Source organism: Phascolarctos cinereus, unplaced genomic scaffold, assembly GCF_003287225.1.
Source record: "Phascolarctos cinereus isolate Bilbo 61053 unplaced genomic scaffold, phaCin_HiC Scaffold_4;HRSCAF=312, whole genome shotgun sequence".
NCBI lineage: Eukaryota > Metazoa > Chordata > Mammalia > Diprotodontia > Phascolarctidae > Phascolarctos > Phascolarctos cinereus.
In genome coordinates this window covers 312,024,488-312,050,425 of record NW_027555847.1, presented here as the reverse complement: position 1 = coordinate 312,050,425, position 25,938 = coordinate 312,024,488, and the positions used below count along the sequence as shown (strand labels likewise).

Here is a 25,938-nt window from a genome sequence, read left to right as displayed (position 1 = left end):
CTTCTTCCCTTAGACTAAGGTTAATGGAGCATCAACATCATATAGGCTAGTTAACTAGCCTGTATACATACATAACATACAGCTAGCATTTAACACAGCTCCTTTGATGGAAAATCTAATGTTTCCTCCACTTACATCAAGGTCTTCTCTGTGACTCAAAAGCAAATGAAATTAATTTAAATAGAGCAAAACTGAGATGCAGAAATTATATAACAAGTAAAAATTTATTAAAAATATCAAAATTTCTGAACACAAAACATTTTATTAAAAAAACTATTACGTTTATTTTCAAATTGTTCTTCACATTTTACTACAATCCACCTCAGAGCTACTTCTCAAGTCACCCTATAATAGGTTGTAGTTTTCTTTTTATGCAGAAATAGAATATGTAGGTAGGAAAGGATGATGTCACACACCAGAAGGAGCTGGATTCTTATGAATACAACCAGGACAGCAATGCAGAGAATCGTGAATGAACAAGTCACAGTCCACACAGAATACATTTTGGCACACAGTGCAAATATAAACCTGTGATAGGGAGTGGAAGGAGGGGCAGAGAGAGAAAAATAGTTAAAACTAATTTTCAAATGTTAAGTCTTAACACAAGATTTTAAGAGATACATTATGCAGGTATCAGTAAGAGGCACTTTTAGAAGTGACTTTAGGGCATTAGTTATTTCACTCTTTTTATTTATTAATCCTCCCCCTATTTAACTCATTCATTTTATAACAGTGATAGTTGCATGTTTTGCAATGATGAAACAAAACTTTCAGAATTCTTGCCGTAAAATATTTTACAACGATTTTTAAAAAATGTTTCCTATTAAAATGGTAACAAATAAAATAAGGCTGATTTTTTAAAAAATTTAAATAAACCTTATGCTTTCAAATCAATTTTATCCCAAAACTATTACCAAAATGTACTCAGTGATGGGAATTGTTTGTTGTCAATAAGTGTTTTATAATCGGGAGCAATACTGACTGCAATAACTCATCCAGAAAGCACTATACAATAATTTTCATTTCCTCTTTTACTTACAAGCCAGTATTTTGCAATTAGATGCTAGTTTTGAGTTCAGAAAAGGACCGTTTCAGCTAATCACATTTTCACTTTAAAAATGAGTATCTTGGGGCAGCGAGGTGGCACAGTGGATAAAGCTCCAGCCTTGGAGTCAAAAGGACCTGAGTTCAAATGTGACCTTACTAGCTGTGTGACCTGGGCAAGTTACTTAACTCTGATTGCCTCACCAAATTAAAAAAAAATGAGTATTTTGTCTCTCTCTCTCTCTCTCTCTCTCTCCCCCTGCTTCTGTGCAGAGGTAGGTTAATGTGGATGTGGAACACTGAATAGAATGTTAGCATTTTCATTATATGTTGATTTTGCTAAACTTTCTTCATCTCTTTTTTATTCTTTATTATAAGGGATGGCTCTCTAGGAGGGGGATACAGTGGGAATTTAGATATAAAAAAAGATCAATAAAAATTATTTTTAAAAAAATGAGTGTCTTGTTTCTAAATTCAGTGTTTATTATATTTACCCCTTTTTTGGCAGAGAGGCAGGGGACCACAGGGGCAGAACATTACATACAATGTCAGACTGAATTACTGTATTGACTATTTTTGCTTAAATATTTTTCTGTTACAAGGGAAAGGATAAGAATGAGTGAGGTACAAATAAGAATAACAAATAATAAAGCTTACAAACATAAATTCAGTGTGTGTTTTCTGCAGTTATGTTTATTTAGTAAATTGGCTTTGAAATTTTGTCCAAACCATGAAACCATTTTTCCAGATTTGATAACAGTATAAACTAAAAATCAAGACCACTCATGTGAACCTAAATTAGTGATCACTGCTGTCATATTTGTTTCTTAAATAATTAGATTCATACATGTTTGTTTAAACACCAAAGTTTTTATTGTGAAAACATTTTTCTGTTCCCCTCAAGCTAACTATATAATGTGTGTGTGTGTGCGTGTGTATATATATCCCTCTCCAATTTTGTCCAATTATCCAAAATGAAAATTAGTACAAAAAATGTTATAGCCAAAAAAAAATCTAAGACTACAAATACACTTATTATTTCATAAGGACTTTGCCAAGACAGACTGACAAACTATAATGCTTTCTACAATAATAGGTATATTCATTCAATGAATGAATCTATATCACTAAGAAAACCAACTCTGCAGTCATGTGATTGATTTTTACCAATCTCTGATGGCAGCCCATATCAGATAACCTCATCCACTGTACTTGGCTGACACAGAGCAAAAAGGACGGTTAGGTTAGACATTCTTATCTGCTACTAGTATATTTTTCTCTGGGGGCCCTTAGATTACTTCACAGAACCTCAGAATTTTAAAGCACATAGTCTGAATAGCACTGGGGAATACTATTAATTAAACTCCTCTATTTATAACTTTAAATAATTTTATAATAGAGTCCTAATACGTAATATAGAGTAGAGACTTAAATCTTACAAATTAAATACAAAGGAAACTTATTATACAAATTACTTAATAGCATAATTAGAAAATACTGGCAGTGTAAATTCAAGACAATTAAACATTTATGAGACAACTTATGAAATTTTAGTGTCATCGTTAAAAAGTAACTAAAGAATTCTACCACACTAAGTAGCCAAATGTCATGCAAGGAAAGCTCACTGAACTTTCAAAAGTAATAAACTTTTTACTTTCTTCATCTTCTTCCTGGTGCCACTCTGAACTGACATAATAAATAGAAAGCCCAGATATGAGTCTACTCTTATAAAAATGATCAGGCATTACTTCAGGAGAAATGTGGAGAAATAGCTAGAGAGCCTTCAGTGAGAGTTTAACCTCTGAACTCTCTGTCTCCTAATTATGACCTGACATATGCTGAGGAATGAATGATTAGCTATGGGAGCTAGCTGGATTGCAGTCTGGCCCTTAAGCACTTCTTTATCCTTTGAAAGTTTTCCTAGTACTCTTCCTAAAAGAAGCATTAAAGATTTCTTGGTAATTACAAACCAAGTAAACTTACATGTTGGTCTTTTAATTCCCCTAGGCATCCCTGACAAAATCTGGGGGAGAAAAAAAAAGAAATATTCTTAACTACTTTTTAAAAATAGAATTACCTCTAAAAAGACATTTTCTACTAAGTTCCATTAAAGAAAAATTCTAAACACTGAAAATAGTGCCAGAAAAATACAATAAATTATAATAAACTGAGATCCTCAATTAACCAGATTTTGTTGCACTTCACTTTTAGAATAAAGACATAACTCACACATTAGGGTCAGTCAACAAAGGAAAACAAAGGCATTTATATTGTTCTTTAAGGTTTGCAAAATGCTTCATAAATATATCATTTTATTCTTGCAACAACAGTTGAATGCTATTATTATCCCCATTTTCCGAATGAGAAAACCGAGACAAGATAAGTGATTTGCCCAGGGTCACCCAGCTATTAAATGTTTGTGGTGAGATTTGAACTCCAGTCTTTGACTCCAGGTCCAATGCTATCTAGTAAACCCCCTAATGGTCTCTATAATCAATTCACCCAGTCAATCAAGCCATAAGAATTATTTAGTATGCACTGTATGCCAGGTACTATGCAAGGACCTAGGAGTACAAAGACAAAAGAAAAATAGCTTCTGCCCTTAAGAAGCTCACATTCTGACACAGGAATCAAGAATATATATACAAAAGACAAACAAAAGAGAAGAAGCAAGGTGTCTAGTGAAAAGAAATAGTAAACAGAGGGAGGGCATGCACACATAAAGGAGCTGGAGTCCGAGCTGGGCCTTGAGGGGAGGCCAGGAATTCTAAGAGATGGAGGGAGGAAGGAGTGTGTTCCAGGCACAGGTGACAGTCAGTACAAAGACACAGAAAAGAGAGACGGTGCAGTAGTGGTGAGGCACAGAAAAAAGGCCAATCTGACTAGGCTGTAGAGTGCATTTCACATGTAATCAAGGCTACAAAGTTATGCTAGGGCTGAGTTGTAAAGGAAAGTCTTACATGCCAAGCAGCAGGAACTTATATTTGATTCTAGAGGTAAGAGGGTGTGACTGAAATTCTTTGATTCACTCATTCAATCAAAAAAGTCTCCAGGAGTACCAGTGTTACCACAAGAAAAGAAGTACAGCAGTAACAGTGTAGGGAAAGGAAGAAAGGCAGGCGATGCTGAAAATCAGCCTAAGAAAGGCACCAGTTCTTTTTCCACTAACATGCCCTATGGGCAGTACATAGAAAGTAGAGAGAGCCACCATGTCTGGGCCTGGATTTGGAAGGATTAGAACAACTTGACTCTTACTAGGCTAAGAATTTCCTGTACTAGCTACAAATGGTTCTTATCTAAACTTTGTACTTTCCCAGAACATTGCATAGTATCCTGTACACAGCAGGTGCTTAACAAATATTTAATTGTTTAACTGAAATCTTACCTATTCTTTAAAGCAGAACCTCTACTAACCAGCACTTGAATTCTTTTAGTTCATTCTATAGACATTTCTGAAAATAATAAAGCTAAGTTTCTTTTAAGATACTCTCAAATTGGGGCAGTGAGGTGGCGCAGTAGATAGAATACTGGCCCTAGAGTCAGGAAGACCTGACTTCAAATCCAGCCTCAGACATCTGACACTAGCTGTGTGACCCTGGGCAAGTCACTTAACCCCACTGCCTAGCTAAAAAAAAAAACAACTCTCAAGTTCAGACTGACATTCCACATAGTTAGTCAAAATATTGGGTTTTTAACCACAAAGTCATAAAATGTAGTATGGAAAGACACAACAGCGACATTGTCATGACTTTGATATATCCTGGAAGACCAGACTTGGCAATTGCTATATTCGAATTCTACAAGACTCGTATTACAGCAGTATTCCAAAAGGGATAGTATACATTTATTCAGAATTTTATGGTACACAAAGCCCTGCCCCATGCAACCTGGTTAGATAATTAGTGCAACTGTTATCTTTATTTAGTAAAAGTAGAAGCTTGGAGAAAGAAGGTGACTTGCCCAGAGTCACAGTGTCTCTGTCTCTGTCTGTGTCTCTGTCTCTCTCTCTCTCTCTCTCTCTCACACACACACACACACACACACACACACACACACACGTGTAACAGCTCAAAGGTTTCCTCACTAAAAGACAAGTCTTCATTTCACCACACTACTTGGTCATCACATCAGAACTGGGACACAGAAAGGCTCCTGAGAACATCTGGTCCAATTCTCTCTTTGTACAGATGAGGAAAATGAAACCCAAAGAGGTTAAATAATATGCCCAAGGTCAACCAGGACTTGAATTCCTATCCTTCTGATCAAATCCAGCATTCTTTCCACTGGACTACATCCTGTTCCCGCAGCATCTTATTTTCCTTTCATGAACATTCAGACAACATTCACCTCCAGGAGGCCAAAACAAGGGATCCTGCCAAGGCTACCCTCGCTGTGTTGTTAAATTTAGGAAAAAACAATCTATCCAAATGTTTCTAAATTATTATAATGTGCAAAATGTTATAGCTATAAATCTATTTTACCCCTCTCCATTATATTCTTCCAAGGAAACTTCTTGAAAAGCCTCCAAAGGAAACAGATGATGATAAGACCGTGCCAGATGGGGAGCAGATACCAATGTTAAACCTAACATTTAAAATACAAACAACCAGTTAAATTGCTGAAAATGAAGAACAATGACCAAAAACCAAACTGGCAAACCTCCACTAAGATCCTCCCTATCAGTTCCTGGGAACATCAATTTCATACATCATTGTTTAAACTGATGGGCACATATAATAATGGCTTAAACAAAATCATTCAACTGTGCATAATAAATAAATCTGCAATAGCCAAACACTCACTATTCTTTATAATAACGTTCCTTTTTGAATGAAAAAACTGAAGATTTTTTTTTAAATTAAGGACTCTATTTGACCATCTTTCAGGGCTATCAGTTCCTTAGGTACAGAAGAAAGGAACTCTCATTTCAAAACCTAAATTACACTTGAGCTCCAGGAGAGTTACCTCTCACATCTGGTATATTTACTTTGCATATTTTCCCATAACTTCCTAATCAACGCACAAAAGAATTACTGAAGCAAATCTTTAGGCAACAGTGGTTCTTCCCTGAGCTAATCTTCTGGAAAATGCTTGACTTCACATATAAAAGCAGATGTCAGGAGCCAAGTGAGTATTATATAAGTAGGGTAGAGAGGAATCCTTTCTACTGTGTAAGAGAAAACTCAAGAGATACAGGAAAGATTGAACTTTTAGATTTACTTACACCAAAATCACATGGCGGCCTTAGTTCAGTTTCTTCATTTAAAATATAAGAGAACCAAGGCCCGCAAAGCTTACTTTGCTCATCCAAGGTCATGCAAGTAGTAAAGAGCAGACCTATGACTGAAGGCGATCACTCAGATCATCAAAGTAAATAAAGTGAAATTATGAGTAATGATGACTTACCACAGATTTTGCATTCAACTGGAAGTTCAGAGTACTTTGCCCGGCACTGCGGACAGAAGTACCCTCCTAAAGTAAGGCCCGGCTCAGTACTGCTATCCAAATGCCTTGAGGGAAAAAGTTGAAATGATCACTTTTTTGAGTAACAAAGAAATTTTTGAATAATAACAATTTTTTTTCTTTGGTGAGGCAATTGGGGTTAAGTGACTTGCCCAGAGTCACACAACTAGAAGAGTTATGTGTCTGAAGCAGGATTTGAACTCTGGTCCTCCTGACTTCAGGGCCAGTGCTCTATCCACTGTGCCACCTAGCTGCCCCAATAATTATTAAATTAATGAATGTGAATGTGTGTCTCAATGATATACTGTTTTTTTAAATAAAATTTTATTGATAGCTTGTTTTTATATCACCTATATTTCCCAATGCATCTTTCCCCTCACCTCTCCCAGAGGACTATCCTGAATAATAAAGAATAAAAAAGAGGTGGAAAAAAGTTCAGCCAAACTAATCAACATATCAAAAAACTCTGACATTATACATAGCATTCCATGCCCACAGTCCCCCACTTCTGCAACAAAGTGGGAGTAAATGATTGTTCTTGCGGTTCAAACTTGGCTACCACATTTCACTGAATTCAGTTTTGATTGTTTCTTATTATTATTGTTTTTTCCATTCATGTTGTTTTAGTCATGGTATATTTTTCTTTCCTGGCTCTGCTTACTTCATCTGTATCAATTCATATGTCTTCCCATGCTCCTCTGTAATCATCACGTTTTAGAGCCCTATAATATCCCATTATGTTGATGTATTATAATTTGTTTGGCCACTGACCAATTGATGATGCTGTTTATTTTGATATGATGAGGAATTTTAAAATGTTGACTTCCTTAACGTTCAACTATTCTGGAATTTATTCACATCATCAATAACAGCCAAGTATTTAGTAGCAAAATCAACAATTTGGCCAAGAAACTTTTAAATTAATCTTTTCATTAAATTTCACTGTCTTTTGCTTGTAGTACATTATAAAGGATTAAATAATGTGCATTTCTGTCAATGACAAACATTTTAAATCTTTACTTACGCCATGCTGAAAGAAGGTTTAGCATCCTGATCAGACAAAGAGGCAATGGTGTGCTGGGGAAAACCTTCAAAAAAGAAAATGTTTTAATTTCTTTCACTGAATCAAGCAACAATTCTATGATTTAGCTCCTGAATTTTTTCATACAGCCGTACAAAGACAATTTTAGCAAACTTCATTTCTCTGCCTCCTAGACGCCTCCTAGAGATCATCTCCTAGGTAACTAAACATGAGAAAAGGGTCTACATTTCCAATTTCTAACAAAGTTGCAAATAAAAATTTAAGGCAAAATAAAATAAGTAGGGTGATAGGTGTAATTCTGCACACAAAGAGGGGAACTCTAGCTCCCAGGATTCCATGGGGTGGTGGGAACAAAGGAATTGGGCAAAATAGTTGTCCAATGATGAAAAAGAATGGAATGGAGAGGTATTTATTAAGCACTTACTATGTGTCAAGCACTAAGCTAAGTTCTGAGAATAGAAACAGAGTCAGACAAAATGACTCTAAATGAGGGAGACAACACATAAAAGAGGGCTCATTTCAGGCAGACAAAAAAGCCAAGGGGTACTTAGGTTCTGACCTAAGGAGCAAGAAAAATGGAAAGGCTGCAAGTATTTTAAGAAGCAATGGCCCAGCAGATGATCCCCAGACCAAGAAGACAGTGGGTCCAAGGGTCAAAATGGAGATGGGCTCTGGGATAGCTCTGGAAGATATGGAGATGGAAATGGATGGTGTGTGCCTACAAGCACCCAGCCAGGAGAAGACAACTACTGCTTAGTAGGAACTGGAATGTGAATTCTGTGACATGTATTCTCTAAGGATATAAGGGATTTATTCCACATGTCCAAAGACAATCAGTGACCCGTACAATCATTACATGACTTTACTGATAACAAGTAATTCAAGCAAAAAACTGTTTGCCTTTCTTTGAATTATTTAGTTTGTGGGACACTAATGCACCATTGATGGAGCTGTAAAATGATCCAACCATTCTGGAGAGCAATTTGGAACTATGCCCAAAGAACTATAAAACTGTGTATACCCTTAGATCCAACAATACCACTGCAAGGTCTGTATCCCAAAGACATCCAAAAAAAGGGAAAAGGACCTATTTCTACAAAAATATTTATAGTAGGTCTTTTTGTGGTGGCTAAGAATTAGAAATCAAAGGGATGCCTTTCAATTGGGGAATGGCTAAACAAGTTGTGGTATATGATTGTAAAAGAAGATGATTACTGTGCAATAAGAAATGAAAAGCAAGATAATTTCAGAAAAACCTGGACTTACATTAACTGATACATAGGTGAAGTGAATAGAACCAAGAGAATGTGGTATACAGTAACAGCAATACTGTAAGATGAACAACTGTACCGACCTCAGACACTTAACATTTACTAGCTGTGTGACGCTGGGCAAGTCACTTAACCCCAACTGCCTCATCAAAAAAAAAAAAAAGATGAACAAGTAACTATTAATGACTTAGCTATTCTCAGCAATACAATGATCTAAGACAATCCCAAAGGAATGATGATGAAGTCCACTATCCACCTCCAGAAAAAGAAATGATATTGTTTGAATACGGATTGAAGCATGCCATTTTTCACTTTTTCTTTCATTTTATCTTTTACTTGAGTCTTCTTCTACAAAATGACTACTATGGAAATGTTTTACATAATTGCACATGTATAACCTATATCTGATTGCTTACCATTTCAGGGAAGGGGGAGGAGAGGGAGAGGGGACAGAATTTGGAATTCAGAACTTCAAATTAAAATGTTAATACAAAAAAAAAAAAGAATCATCTGATTTGACTAATAAGACAATCAGGAATTCACAGAATAAATGTACAAGTTCACTTCACTTGAGCTGAGTGAATGTAAATGGTGATGAATCAAAAATGATTATTACTTAAGTTATTTTCTCAGAAATTAGAAAATTCTGTCAAAATTCCCTCATTATATTTCACTGTCTTCATTTGAAGGCGTACTTCTATAAAGTAAACTTTAAACCTCATGTATAGTACAACAAATTAAGATTTTAGTTGTAATTTGTACTTAAAAATCAATATGCTACTTTCATGCTTAACATTTTTTAAATAAAGGAAACTGAAAATACTAAAGCTCTTAATGAAATATTTTAGCAAATAAGACTAACAATCAGGAAATTTAAATTTTAAGAATTAATTACTTGACAGATATAATATAATATCACTTTGTGCAAGTGAAGAACTAAATGGCTAATTTGGCCAGGAATACATTGGGAAAGGCATGTCACAACTGAATATTCTATTAATGTGTTCCCTTTACATTATAAATCTATTTCATCAATGTAATGCTATATTACTGTGCTGTCAGAAATAATAAATATGAAGAATACAGAAAAATAAGAAAACTTATAATAACTCATACAGAGTGAAGTGATCAAAATCAGGAAAATATACACAACTACAACAATGTAAATGGAAAGAACAAATACACAAAACTGAACATTGTATTTATAATGACCAAACTTGGCCCTGGAAGAGTTGAGAGCAGAACTTGCTTCTTCGTTGAAACTATGAGTGGCGTACACTGCAAGTACTGTCAGACTTAGCTGATATTTTCCTTAGCTTTGCTGAACTATTTTTTTATAATTCTTTTTTAATCTGTTACAGGGATGGCTTGCTGGTAAGAGAGGACAGAGGAACAAATCTGGAAATGAAGGTGATATAAAAATAAAATAAATCAAAAGGAAGAATTTTTTTTGAGTTAAAACTAATTCCTTTTGTTAAAACAAAAAAAAACCTGATATTTTAAAAATTACTCATTTTGAAGAGTCAGTATTAGAGGGATTGTGGGAAAGTAGGCACACTAATGCATTGTTGGTGGAGCTAGGAATCCACCACTTTGGAATTTACCACTTTGTAAAGCAATTTGGAATTACACAATAAAGTGAATAAAACAGCTACACTCTTTGATCCAGAGATTCTGCTGTAAGGATTTGATCTAGAAATTCCACTAATTAGGAACATATCTCAAGGAAGTATAAAACCCTCATATGCATCAAAATATTTATAGCAACATTTTTGCAGTAGCAAAGAACTGGAAACAAAGTAGACATCCACTGACTTGGGAATAGATAAACAAATTGTGGTAAATTAATATGATGGAATTTTTACTGTACTATAAAAGACGATAAATATAATGAACACAGAGAAGCATGGAGAAACTTACATGAACTAAAAGAGAGAGAAATAAGCAGTCAAGAAAACAATGCACAATAATTACAACAATGTAAATTAAAAGAGTAACCACAATAAAATAATCTAAAATGAATGCTGCAAAATTACAAAGAGACATCGCTACTGAAATCCTTTACAGAAGTGGGAGGTCTACTGGTTTGGAAACTGAATATATTTTCAGAATTTTCTCATGTATTTATTGGCTTTGATTTTTTTCCCTCTTCTTCCTTTTTTTCTTTAAAAAATAATATTTATTATATGGGATGGCTCTGTGAGAAAGAGTAGGGATACTGAGAAATTTGGGCAATATAAAAACAAAAGATAAAAATTTATTTTTAAAAATAAAAATAAGTTGAGAATAAAACTTACCCATACGAATAAGAGAGCATTCAGAACTTGAACTGGCAGGTGGAGGACTAACATGATGTGTTAGGAGTTCTTTATAATGACTTTCATCTAAAATAACATGGTATGTTCCTAAAAATTGGGAGGAAATACAAAAAATTTAAGGTTTAACCATACAATCAAAACATTGTTCCTATAAAATTTCATTAGTCATTTTAGCCATAAAAACATAAAATACAAAATTTGAAATAAAAAAACTTTAGGGTAAATTATTATTAAAAAGACTTTATTTAGATAACTTTCCCATATTGATATCAGCTAGCTATAATATAGCTATAATTATAATTTAGAAAGATCAAAGTTATAAAGAATCTTTTTCAAGAACTTAACATGGAAATTTTTCCTTTCTCCTTTTTATTTCAGTCTCTCTGAAAAACGCAATTTATCATAAAAGTTCCTTGGTTTTGCAAACGGATGATAACCCCTTATATAAACAATGATAAAAATAAGCTGGCTGTCAGTATTTTTGGCTATAAGATATACAGTGCTATCTTAAGTTGAAAAGCCATAAAGTATTCAATGACTTAAATAACACAATTCAAGAAGTTATACTTCTTAAATAGGAGGAGGTGGTGAGTATTCTACATACTTACCACCAGTTTCACGAGCAAGTACAGTGCAAACTCGAACTTCTGCAGACAAGCCGATAACAGACACTCTAATTTTAGCTGCCTTTAAACTCTTCATAAGAAACAAGAAAGAGGGAGTGGTACAGTTATTTCGATGATCACTTAACAGGTATGTTAAATATACAAAATACATAAAGACACTAAGTTTATCTTCCAAGTTGTGATTTTGTTCTACTTTGAAAGCAAATGAGCATCACCTTGATTAGATCATAGATGTTAGATGGATCACAGGTGGTAAGACTGCTAAAGATGATCAGGACTTCTCTACTTGTGTGCCCTGGCATATGTCTAAAGATAAGAGAAAATACACCATGATTGGGAATAGGAAATTATATTTACATAATCTATACCCAGCTAAAAGAGTACAGACAGTTTAAAATTACAGGAACATTAAGGAATGAGGCATTCATTATATGGTGATATCTTAGGGAGACACTGAGGTGATTTCAGCTGTTTTACCCCAGCACCAAATGGTTCCAAATTAATGTCTGTTTCTTACAGGTTTTCTTTCTAATACTTTGAATTCAGCTGTCATTTTTGTGATCAATGGGCCTACATATATCTATTAGATGATTCGACTAGGCCATTTCTAATTTGCTGTACACTGAGAAATTAAATAACCACACTTGTGAGAAATGTTTGTAAAATGAGAAGAATGTTCCAAACAATATGTAATAACATTCATACAGAATTTTGCTTACAAAGCAATTTCCTCACAACAACCCACTGAGGTACTAAGGTGTTATTATTCTCATTTTACAAATGAGAAAAAGGAAGCTCTGAGTGGTCACATAGCTAGTAAATTAAGTGCTAGAAGCAAGATTAAATCCAGGTCTTTCTAACTCAATCCAGTACTCTATAGGCTATACTGTGATGCCTCTGTAGTAAAGCCAGATGATATACATTAGTAACTCCAATTCGAGAGTAACAATGATAATAACTGATATTTCTAGAGCATGTTAATATTTAGAAAGCAATTTGCAGAAATTATTTGATAGTTACAACAACCTGGCATAGTATGTTTTTAGGTACTGCCATCCCCAACTGATGAATGAGAAAACTCAGGCCCAAAGAACTTAAGTGAACTAACAACGGTCACATAGCTGGTGGTGACAGCCTGATCCTGAATCCAGGTTCTGTTCTTTCCCCCATCATCAAAGCCTTAATAAACCCTTCTCACTTGCCTGCTGTCTGCAGAGCACAATGCCCTGGATACAGGACTTAGCTTTAGGAGATGGGTTTTGTGAAGCCTATTTTGGCCATTGAGGGATATTTCTTATTTCCTGATAAATGGAAGATTGGACTATTATGGACAGGTGAGGTTGCCAGATAAGCCAGGTATATATGAGTTCTAGGCAAGGACACTAGGGGAAAAGTCCTGTCCTATATTCAATGAAAGTGAAATCAAATCACCAATTCTTACACTGAATTTCTTACACCAATTGTTTTTAAATATTCATTAGAGTAAACACATTTATTTTGAAATACAGTTAAAATAGCTAATAATTATCCAAACATCTCTAAAATTTGTAGTGAACAAGGTACTTGAATCCTGAAACCTAAAGTGAGGGAAATAAAAAAATTTTCTAATATCACCTCCAAATAGTACTACATAACATAAATACACTTATAGTTCCCCTAGCAATTAACAATATTGTTACAACTATAATTTTACAGACCCAGTCTAGCACTTTAAATCCTTTAATAACCTGCCTAACAATTTAAATTAAATAATAGAACATGTAAAAACACTGACTTTAGTGTCTGCATGGCCAAGTTTAAGGAATTGTAGAGAGATGGCTCTCCATGGCAGGTCATATCTACCGCTTTCTTGAGAGAGGCTATATGCTTCCTTGGATTTCCTAAAATGTAAATGAAATTATATATACATATATACACATACATACATACATATCCACACATCCATGTGCATTAGTTATACAATGAAATCCTATTAAGATTTCCCCCTAAATATCCATGTTGGTACATATGTTGCTAACATAGTAAAGTCTTGCAAGTAACACCTCTCTCAGAAAGCAGAAATTTTTCTTTTACTCTGAAACTAGTTCAGGACAGAGATTCTCTATTTGAACAGCTGATTCTCTGCTTATCTATGCAAGGTGTTAACAAATACTTAACACTTTGATGCTGTTTAGCTGACGCCTAAAATGATGCTAAGGAGGTGTAATAAAGGTACTAAGGATGCTCAGGATGAAGGAAGCCTCATTTGGCCAGGTTAATTCAGTGTGTAGTATGGCTCCTTGGTAATCAAGTATTACAAAAAACAACCTAGCTAACATTAATTAATGATTTGCCTTTCTATCTCCCACAGTACCTACAATAGTGCTTTGTATTAAAGTCATCCAATAAATATTATTGTAACAATTAAATTCTGTCACTTTATCATTTCTAGTTTTTGCAATACTTCATCCCTCAGAAAAATGTAAATGAAAGGTGTTAACATAACAGAGTTCTTAGAATCACACTAGAAGAAAATTTAGAAATCATCTAGACCAGGAATTCTTAACCTTTTTTGTGTCATGGGCCTTTCTGGCAGTCTGGTGCAGCCTGTGGACATTTTCTCAGAACAATGTTTTTAAACGCATAAAACAAAATATATAAAATTACAAATGAAATCAATTATATTGAAACACAGTTACCAAAATAGTTTTTTTTAAATTAATGGATGCCAGATTGAGGATCTTTGTATCTAGTCCTATGCACCTGTTTTATAGATTAAAAAATGAAGACAGGAGGAGTTAAGTGAAGAGGCCAGAGATGAGTTCTAGAACTTAAGTCTCCTCAATCACAAACCAGTGTACGCCACTAAAGTTACTATCCCAAACTGGTCCTACAGAAGTTTTGTCAGGAAATAAACAACAGCTATGTCAGAGAAATTTACTATTTAAGGGAATAGTGAATTTAATCCAAATAAAGTAGCTCACTACTGATAAATGCTGGTAACTGCAATGAAAGGAGTCTGCATATGATGCATAATTTCATCCACTCAAACATTCAAGGTACCCAGCAGGCAACTTGGTTTTATGTAACTTGTGTACTGCACAAATATTCATGTAACCCCACTGCCTAGCCAAAAAAAAAAATTCTTTGTTATACAAGAGAGAAAGTATACAAGGGGAAATTTAGGTAATATAAAAACGAGATGCTGATGCAAAATTATAAAAAGAAACAAAAAAATTTAATCAATTTCAAGGTTAGGCAGTTTCCCTGATTGGTCAACATCATTAATAGTAGCAGTTTAAAAGTTCTTTAATATATGCAAGGTTTTAGAGAACTTGAAAAAATGCATTTAAAGTCACTACACTATCACAGTGACCAACGAGCAGAACTTAGTCTAAGTAAGGTTCACTTAAGTATTTTGTTATAAAGTAGTTTCAGAGGGTGCATCGAGGGCACGAACGTAGCAAATGACAACATCCAAGATCAGGTAAATAAAGAATCAAAGAACTTCAAAGCTGGAAGGAATACTACAAGTCCCATAGTCTAATCTCCTCATTCTCCAGATGAGTACAGAAAAGCCGAGGCAAATGGTGTTGTCTCAGGTCATACAACCAGCACAAAGCAGAGTTATTATTTGAATCCCAACCTCTTGCCTCTTAGACCAATGGTCTTTCTACAGTATCTTGCAAGGGAATGATGATTAATGCGTATGGTTCCTGATGTTTCAAAGCCCACAACCTGATCTAAACAGCAGTGATCAATACAAATGTATAACAAGCAGGACATACCTGAGAGTTCTGTCAGCTTTTCAGCTCTCTTACTCTTAGTTACGATTATCCCAATCTCAAAAATAAATCAAAACCTTCTATTATTCTTACATATTAAAATTTGTTATTGTCATAAGAACTCAAATAAAACAAGCAATTAATTACCAAGAGATTATGATTCAAAGTGGGCATTTGCTTATAACACTTTAAAAAATGTTTATCAAAATTAATTCAGTTATGAGATTCCACTCGATTTACTGCTTAATTCCTGATATGCATTTTTTTCTTGTATTGCTCAGCTCAAGGCAAACACTTGGGACATTTAATAATCCAGGAAAATATGACCTAATTCATAACTGATTTTTTTAACCCTATCAGATTCTTTAAAAAAGACACTAAAAACACCTGATAAATATGGAATTGATTTCATTTGTCAATTACATTTGGTTATATTAATAGCAATCTAGTTTTACTTTCTATCACAGAGGTACATACCTGACTAATAGGATTCTGATCAAAATATTCCTCTACAAAGTATTCTAATAACTGTAAAAATCAAAAAAAACCACAAAATTTACATATTAAACAATACAAATATATCCCATCAAAAGACCTTATACAGAACTTGATAAAGTTCTCTACTAGTGTTCTGAATTACACGCCACTATAGGGTTCTTCAGATTCTTTCAATTCTTTATTTCATTTCCTACCATATAATCACACACATTAACAATTTCTAAGATTTCTAGTTGGTTTGAAATACTGAAATATTCAGAACTAAATGCAAAAAAAGTCATAACTACTAGCTATACTGTAAAATCTATTGTTGGCCCTTAATTATTTTTTTTAACCAAAATTAAATGTTGCAAAAAATATAATAATAAAGCCTGGCCCAGTTTCTCTACAGTGGCTGGGGATCAAGGATATGGAAAACTGAAGTCAGACACGCTTGATTAATTCAGTTAGTTTTGTAGAACTTTTTCCCCCTTTCTTCTTTTAAAATTCTTTATTACATAGGACGGCTTTCTAATAGGGGTGAGGGGAGCAATTCATTAGGAAATGTTGGTGATATATAAACAAAATATATAAATAAAACCTTATTAATATGTCCCTCCTTAAAGAGCTGCCCTCTGAAACAAAGAATAAGAGAAAGAAAAAAAGAAAACTAACCAGCCTATCAATTGAGCTTGACAACAAATGTAATGCTCCACATCCAGAGTTCTCCACTTCTGGACTCTGCATAATGTTATGAATTCAGAGCAGCATCTAATCAAAGTAATTCATCTTCTGATGTATAGATAAGAATTAATTTTATTGGAGGAAGAAAACCCAACTACTCAAAACACATAGCTAAGCATTTCTTAATTACTGGAAGTATATGACTCATTTGTCTTTGTTTTCAGAGAGTAATTTATCATTTCTCCTCACGAAAATGAAAGACTCTACCATTCTGTGATTCTGTGTGGTCTACTATTAATTGCTAAAGATTAATTACATGGATCCTCATTTTTAAAGAAAACTAGATTATGTATTTTTTTTATTTTTAAAATTTATTTATTTCTTCTTAGTTTTCAACATTCACTTCCATAAGCTTTTTTTTTAAGGCAATTGGGATTAAGTGACTCGCCCAGGGTCACACAGCTAGTAAGTGTCAAATGTTTGGTCTGAGGTCAGATTTGAACTCAAGTCCTCCTGACTTAAGGGCTGGTGCCCCATCCACTGCCCCACCCAGCTGCCCCCTCCATAAGCTTTTGAGTTTTAAATTTTCTCCCCCTTCCTCTTCCAATACAAGTGTGCAATTTGATATAGACTCTACATATACATTTATATTAAACACATTTTCACATTAGTCATGTTGTAAAGAAGAATTAGGACCAATGGAGGAACCATGAGAAAGAAGAAACAAAACAACAACAAAAAGAGAGCAAATAGTATGCTTCATAGATTATGTATTTAATGGCAAAGTTTGACACAAGACATGTTTCTGTTTGATTATTTGAAGTAGAAATGCATTATATTTTATTCATGAATGTTTTAAAAAGTAGGATACATAATAATATTTGCTGACAGGAGGTATGGTAATAAAAAGAACACTAGATATACTTACATATGTGACCATACGAAAGTCACCTCACCTTTTCAGGCCTCAGTTTCCTCATCTGTAAAATGGTAGTGATGATGCTTACACTATTTCACTCCCTGAATTATTTTGAGGAAAGCATTTTGTAAACTCGATAAAGCTCTACATGTGTTTTATCATTATTAGAACCTGTGAATCAACTCAAGAGTTTTTAATGTTTTGTACTGTCAGGCTACCACACCAAGACATTTAATAAAATTCTTCACTTTGGAGCTAGTAACATCAACTCTTCTTCAGTTATAACTGTAAGTTTAAATCAAAACTGTGAATTCAAAAGTTGGTAAACTTCCTCTGACTTCTTTCTCAGCACACAATACAGCCCTCTAGCGTTTAAACTTCTTCAAAGGTTATTTCCTTAGATGAATAAAGTCTTATTAATTGAGGCTCTACTAATTTGGAATTCTGGAAAAGTTACATAAGGGACTTACCTAACTTTACCTTTGGATTACCAAATATGTACTATTTGTTACCAAATATTACATTTACCAAATATTACTATTTGATACCAAACTATTACATTACAATATTTACTAACCAAACAATTAAAGTGTAACACCAGGAAAATGCTTGGCTTCCTTAAGATAATAAACTTTCAATCAGGTTAAGACTACACATTTCTAAACTAATACTGAATCTTCTAATTAAATTAAAAGTAAATTTATCTTTTGATTAAAAGAATCAGGTTGACCTTTACTTAACAACACTGCTAACCATAAACTCAGTTCATGAAATTCACATAAATCAACAAAATTACATTTATCAAAAAAGAGTGAGCAATTAAAACTCTGTCTTTTAATCAGTTTAAATTACAGATGTTTTACCTTTAAAGTGCATGTCAGTCTATTAGGCTTTAAGTCTTGGTCTTCCATAGTTCTTGATCCATCTACAACTACATAAAGGTGTCTCATCTGCAAAATAAAAATGGGAAAACTTTAAGAATAAATTCTTAGCTTCAAAAAAAGTTGGCATTTGAAACTCACATTAACCCACTCACAGACAATATAAGAACTGTATTTTTACAAAAACATAACCTAAAAAGTTTGTGGCCATGTTGCTAATTCTACAGGGCCCTTCAAAACCATCTGTATATCATAGGCAAAATACCTATAATAGTGGGCAAAACAAATAAAAACATACCATTCCAAGTCGAACTTGTCCATGGTGCTCAAATACTCTGTCAAAATAGGTAAGTATTTCAGTAGAATACAATGTACTACCATAATATTAATACCACAATACTATGAAACCACAAGAAATATGCCACATTTTAAAAATGAAATAACGTATAGTTAACACTTTTATGACCTCTCACGCTAAAGGAAGACAGAATATCATAATAGGAAGAAATACTGTATTTGATGTCAGAAGAAAACCTATATGACCTTAGCCAAGTAACTAAGGCACAGACTCTTTGAGCTTCAGTTCACTTATCTGTGAAATACGGATAATATTGTACAACCAACCTACCTACCCATCCATCTACTATTGTACTACCTAAAGTTCTTAGGAGAATCAAAAGAAATAATGTACATAAAGTTATTTTATGATCAAAAAGCACTATTTCAATTTGAACTATCATTCCTATTATGTCCTTGTCATGTTAGGACCACATCCCCATTCTAGTCTCAAAGGTCTTCCCTCCTACTCAATAGGCCCTGGGGTAGCTTCTTTGAAACATAACAGAGGTTAAAAAAAAAAAGTTAGCAGAAAGAAGAGGAACTTACTTTAGCACCTTACCTTGAACTCAAAAGAATAAAGAGGAAGAAAATCTGAGTTAAATGAATTTTATTCTCTAGATGGTCTAATTCCTATATTTTTAAGTTAACAAACCAGAATAGTTCAGTTATGGCTTTAAAAGAATGAATAAAAAAGAAAACATTAAGAACAATTTCTTAATATCCTCTGAAAAAATTTACCACTTGGAATATAACCCTTTTCATAACCTTACATTTATTTCAGCATTGTACTATATTTAACAGCTGATGGGTCACCTTCAATAAAACACATGAACTAGCCTTAGTTAGCTCATCCAGGGAGCTCTTTGGAGACTGTTTCTCTAGATTCTAGGAGTTATAGCAAAAGGCTGAAAATAACGAAAAACAATTCTGGAGGAAAAGGAAAAGCACAAATGGGACAGCGGTTTTATAAAGAAAATCTTAGAGCCCAGAAAAAAGCCTTCCGTAGTACTGAATATCCCTTTAACTCCTCATAGAAAGGGACTTCAAAATTTACCCTCTGTGTCAAAAAATAAATCTAAGTAAGTAGCAAACTTCATTACAGATATGTCATGCAATTCTGCTTTATGCAAGGTCACTTTAAAGGGAAAATACGGACTGCAAAGTGTTGTAAGGGACAATAAGACTCTTGTTTTCTTATCTATCAATAAGAGGATGATCTAGTAACTAGATTCTAGTTGAAAACTTTTTAAGTGGGGGCTGCTAGGTGGTACAGTGGATAGAGCTCCAGCCTTGAAATCAGGAGGACCTGAGTCTGGCCTTAGACACTGGACACTTATTAGCTGTGTGACCCTGGGCAAGTCACTTAACCCCGACTGTCTCATCAAAAAGCAAAACAAAAAACAAACAAACAAAAAAAAACTTTTTTAAGTAAACCCTTGGCTTACCTTTTTCTCTTGGCCTTGAAGAGAATGTCTTCTATGGTAGCTTTAAGTGATCCAGACTCATCTTCTTTAAGAATTTCCCTAAAAGCAATAATTATTTGGAAGAAAAAAGAAATGAAGGAAGAAAGAAAGAAAAAAGCTGAAAGGAACAATGATTCTTTAACAAAAAAAAAAAACCAAAAACAACAAGACTGCTTGCTGTCTTCAGGAATGGGGATGGGAGGGAAGGAGGGAGAAAGAAAAAATTTGGAACTCAAAATCTTATAAAAAATGAATGTTGAAAATTGTTGTAATTGGAAAAAATAAAATACTATTTATACAAAAAAAGCAGAACAAAACTAGATGATGTAATATTTACCATGTTCTTTCATAGCCCCCTTCCCAGCGTTTCGTTTTTTCAGGTTCTTCATCCATTTTTCCTTTTGTGAGTTTCAATTATTAAAAAGTAAATACCCTGTAAGACAAAAACATTCAATTTTTATTAGTAGATTTTCTATGTCTGGAACAGTATTTGCCAACCAAACGGAAAAAAGATATTAACAAGGAGAAAAATCTAGTAAGTCATATTTAACTAAGAAAACTGATGCCTTTTGACATAAGGTCACCTTTCTTCCTTTACAACTCAAAAGCTCTTCTATTTTCATTTCCTCCTCTTTCTGTCTGCTTTCCATAGCGGCCCTTCTCTTGTGTACTTGATCCCACCTCCAATGAGATGCTATGTCAATCATCAACTTTCTCTCAAGCATATTAAATTTCTTTCTCTCTCTAGGCTTCTTTCCTTCTAGCTACAAACCTGCTTAGGTATCCTGCTGGAAACAACAAAAACCTGCCTTTAACTCTTCTACCTTCTCATGCTATCATCCTCTTCTTCTCCTCCTTCAAGCCAAACTTCTAGATCATAGATCTAGAGGCCATCTAGACGAAGGGTTCTTAAGCTGGGAATCCATGTGGGGTTAGATTTCAAGGAGACAGATTCAGGGATAATGTGAATGGCGGAAAAATGACATCTTTATTTCAATATAAATGGTTTCCTCTGTAATCCTATGGATTTTCTTTTAGGCATTTAGAAATATTATTTGAGGACTCCATGGCACAAAAAAGGATAAAATTCCTTATCTATGCCAATTTCATGTCACAGACGAGAAAAATGTGGTCCTAACAGTTTAAAGACTTGCCCAGGTTTACACAAATTATAAGTTACAGAGCCATGACTGGAACACAGGCCTTCTGACTCCAAGTGCCAAATGCTTTCTAAATGATGCTAATAAAATAGAATATATATACAATGCTTTCGCTTGCTCATTATTTTTCACTCACTTGACAAGTGGCTTTTGTTCTATCATTAGGAAAACTGTCTTCTTTCCACTACTTTTTTTCAGGCTGCCTTATTCCTTGATGTCTCTGTATATTTTATACTGTTGACCATAAACAACTTCTCAATCTCTTCCTCTTAAATCTTTGATTGTTCTTTTCCCTATCCTGGAAAAACACAGGCATGCTTTAAAGCTTCGTCCTTGATCTCTCTCTACAACCTCTCTCTTTTAGTGATCTAATCTACTGCACAGGTTTCAATTACCACCCCTATGTTGACAACTCCCAGATCTCTATCTTCAGACCCCAATATTAGATCAGCATTTCCAAATGCCCATTAAACATCTTCCTCAACTCAACCAGTTCAACTATAAAACTCAGTATGTTCAAAACAGAATTTAATCTTTGTTCCATGTCTGCCCCTCTAAGAAAGAGAGAAAGACAGAGAGACAGAGACACAGATGAGAAGGAAGGCCAGAAAGAACCATAAGCAAGGCAGTTTTTAAAATCACGTGTTGAATTTATTATATACTTACAAAAGAAAGAAAACTTTACATAACAGAGACTCTAAGTTTCATATTCAATCCTTTCCTTCTGTTCTATGATATATATGGAGCTCATTTTTATCTGCTGTTTTAAGTTCAGAATTTTTAAAAGTTAAAAAAAAAAACTTCCCCTCTCCTACTTGCCTGACTCAAAATCTAAGCATGATCTTTGCCTCTTCTCTCTCCTACCATCCCTATACAGAATCAATTACCAAAGTCCTGTTAATTTTGCCTCTTCAGTTGCTCTCTGATAATTAAAATTCTCTTCTAACTAACATCTCCTCCTCTTCTAATACATCCTACACATCACTGTCAGAGCAATCTTCCCAATGTACAGGTATTCTCTAAAACATTCAATGACTTCCCACACAGCAACCATGGTCTGCACTGGTTTGTAATATAAACCTCATTATACAACTATAAAAGATGCAAAATGTTATAAGTAACATAACCTTAAAAGATAGCAAAGAGCAGTGGAGGAGAAAACAAATCTGTGGAAAGCTTGGTGCAAGACCCAAACAAGTCCGGTTATCTCAGAAGCGTTTACAGATCAAACAGGAAGGACAACAGACGAAAATTATGCAACACACTTGCCAGCATTCTTGCATAAAATTATTTTCATTACTGATAGAACCATAATATTTGGAATAAATCACAAAATAAGTGCAAATAGCTCTTAAGATTAAAGCTGGATCAATCAATATATTTATGTCATAAAGGAAACCCATGCTGGAGGTCATACAATTTTAAAAGCACTGAGGGATCAAGATATGTGAACAGCTTTTAAAAAAGGCCAATATCACCACAGAAAGATAATCAAGAGGACATCACTAATCATTGCCTCTTTCTTCACAGGATTTTAGGAAAATCATCTAAATAAACATGAGAGTATACTTAACAAAAACATGAGAAAAAAACTGACAGGTCTTTGCAATGATTTTCTACATCTCCACTGTTACAGAAACTGACTGAAAAGTATACGGAATGTGAACTCTCACTTTATTAAAAAAAAAACCAACATAGTCACTAGAGAAAAAAATGCAGCTTTATTTAAAAGGCTTTCCTTTTAATAAGTTATCTCCTATGCAACCAATTAACCTTAAAAGTCAGGATCAATCCAATTCAAATGAAACTTCAAAATGAATATAATATAGAGACCAATAGGAAGAAAAATGGTGGGTCCCAGTAGGTTGGACATAGAATCAATAAGACACTTCAAACAGCAGGACTAATAGATATCATCAGTAAATTTTTAATAGGTAGAGAAGACAGGGGGGTCTTGTGGTGAGGATGAAGGATGACAAGTGGAAGCAGGAGTACTCTACTGGTACCTTTGAAACGTCAGAAGAAATGAACGTTTCTAGCTCACCGGGTAGGACCCTCAGTGTGGAATTTATGTTAGGACATGAATAAGAGATGCCCAGAATGGGCAAGCAAATATTCAACCTATATCACTGGAAAGACACCCAGATCACAAAACCATAAATCCACATAATCATCTGAGTTATGAATTAAGTGCTGAAGTGCAAATTGTGCACTGGTACTACACAGATAGCCCTTCCCCATAAGTCACTTGCAAAGGACACCTGAATCCACACAGATGCCAAACACTGACATTTTATTTATATTTAGCTCCAATAATATGTGCAGGGAAGATAATGGGTGAAAGCTAGTTTTCTACATTTGCTGTACTAAAATCAAAATGAAAGATACTGAAACAAGCTGAATGTGGGACCAGAGTCAAGGCTGAAATTTTCATTGCTTCAAACAAGCTTTAAATATCAGAAAACCGAGGAACACTACCAACTATCTTATCACATGGGGATGGGTAGAGGGAAGGGAGACTGGCAGAGTATTCCTGGTCAACAGTTTGGGAACCACTAACCTATTTAGAAAACAGCCTCTAGTGAATTAGGCCAATTCTCTATGTAGGATTTAAGGGAAGGGACAGACAAATAATCACACATACTGAGAAGAAATGTGGATGGACAGGTTGTGATTTATACCACAGAAGTTTTATAATGAGAATGGAAGCAACTAGGTGGCACATTGGATAGAGTACCAAGGCCTGGAGTCAGAAAGACTCATCTTCCTGAGTTTAAATCTGCACTCAGATACTTTAGCTTCATGACGCCAGACAAGTTACTTCATCCTGCTGCCCTTAATTTTGTCATCTGTGAAGTGAGCTGGAGAAGGAAATAGCAAACCATTCCAGTATCTTTGCCAATGGGGTCGTGAAGAGTCAGAAATGACTGAACAACAGAATAGTTTTCCTAAACGAAGTTCTTCTGAAAACAACACCTTATATGATATTTTTAGCAATATCCATAATTCAAAATTCTCCAGAAAGCTGCTAATATCAAATCAATGCCTAGGATAGTTTTCCTTTAACAAACAAACAACTATTTGGGATTTTCCAAGAATCATAAGGTTTAGGGCCAGAAAAGATCATGGCTCACAGTTTTAAAACTGGAAGGGATCTTAGTTGACAGATTAGGAAACTATGACTAAGAAAAGTTAAGTGACTTGCTACCAATCACATAGTGAATGGCACAATCTGAACTAAAATCTTCCCAACTCAAACACGGCACTCACTACCTCAAGGTGGGGACCATCTTCCAAACCCCCTCATTTTGCAAGATAAGTAAGCTGAGGGTCAGGGAGGTTAAATGACTTGCCTAAACACACAAGTTTCAGGGTCTAGAGACGAAACCTTCTCATATCGAAGTCTCTCCCATACACTACACCAGGAAAATCTTATCCATCAAATGATCAAAGGTTCACCTTCTTGGGGTCCCAACACCAGGGGGAACACCCTTGCCAAAGAGTTTTCGGCAACAGCTGGTTGACATAGATAGGTGGAAAAGGAAATTCTAGGTCAGCTTACAATAATACTAATTCGCATTTACATAACGATTTAACACTGCAAAGTGCTGTACACATACTAGCTCGTTTGATCCTCACAAAAACCTTGTGAAGGAGTATGTGACCAGTTTACAAATGAGGAAATTGAGAATGAGGGGGTAAGTGACTTGCTTAGGGTCACACTGCTAGTAAAATGTCTGAGGTGAGATGTCCTGATTCCCAAGTCCATTCATTCAATGCTACAATAAACACCTATTAAGAGCCTCAGTTGGGGCAGCTAGGTGGCGCAGTGGATAGAGCACCGGCCCTAAAGTCAGGAGGACCTGAGTTCAAATTCGGCCTCATACCAAACACTTGACCCTTACTAGCTGTGTGACCCTGGGTGGGTCACTTAACCCCAACTGCCTAAAAATAAATAAAAAATAAAAAACATCCTCAGTGCCAGGCACTGGGCTGAGCACTAGACTCCAGCGCTTCTCATCTCCCTTATTTGTGGGTTCTACCCCAAACCATTCCTCCTCTCTCCAGGAAGTTGCTTCCCTTCCCACCTCCAATCACTCTCATCGCCCAGATTTAAATGACCCACCCTCCTTCCTCTCTTCCCCTAAATCCTACAGACAAATCCTTTCCGGTTCCGGTAGCGGCGCGCCCTCCCTCCTCCTTCCCCCAGGTTCCAACAGTCCTCCCTGCCCCCCACCTCGGGTCAGGCCCCTCCCCTCTCCCGGCGCCCGGGGCGGCCTCCTCTCAGAACCCCTGCCCGCTTTCCTCCTCCTCCTTTTCCTCGTGCTCCTGCTCCCCTCCTTCGGCGAGCTCCCCAGACCCCGGCCAGAATACTCACCGCGGCGCCGGGGAAGGCGGCGGGCCCCAGAACAGCACGGAGTGATACGACCACCCGGGACAACTCGGGATTCCCCGAGTGCGCATGGCTACGGTGCTCCGCCCAAAAC

The 25,938-nt window shown here is 35.2% G+C and overlaps 1 protein-coding gene across 3 annotated transcripts; it reads right to left on the bottom strand.

The window, feature by feature from the left end:
- Positions 1 to 205: 205 nt before the first annotated feature.
- GTF2H2 (general transcription factor IIH subunit 2) lies at positions 206 to 25,938 on the bottom strand. 3 transcript variants are annotated; one of them, XM_020998368.2, is made up of 16 exons: positions 25,830 to 25,938; positions 20,629 to 20,724; positions 20,274 to 20,351; positions 18,788 to 18,824; positions 18,472 to 18,558; positions 16,006 to 16,056; positions 15,532 to 15,586; positions 13,539 to 13,644; positions 11,980 to 12,070; positions 11,747 to 11,834; positions 11,118 to 11,225; positions 7,532 to 7,595; positions 6,451 to 6,554; positions 5,526 to 5,628; positions 3,028 to 3,067; positions 206 to 528 (listed from the first exon to the last, which is right to left on the bottom strand). In XM_020998368.2, exons 2-16 carry the CDS (start codon positions 20,682 to 20,684, stop codon positions 409 to 411), a joined length of 1,188 nt encoding a protein of 395 aa, XP_020854027.1. In that variant the 5' UTR covers positions 20,685 to 20,724; positions 25,830 to 25,938; the 3' UTR covers positions 206 to 408. The 3 variants fall into 3 exon arrangements, with proteins under 3 accessions (XP_020854027.1, XP_020854028.1, XP_020854029.1); XM_020998369.2 differs by lacking the exon at positions 16,006 to 16,056; XM_020998370.2 differs by lacking the exons at positions 18,472 to 18,558; positions 18,788 to 18,824; positions 20,274 to 20,351; positions 20,629 to 20,724; positions 25,830 to 25,938 and adding an exon at positions 16,681 to 17,631.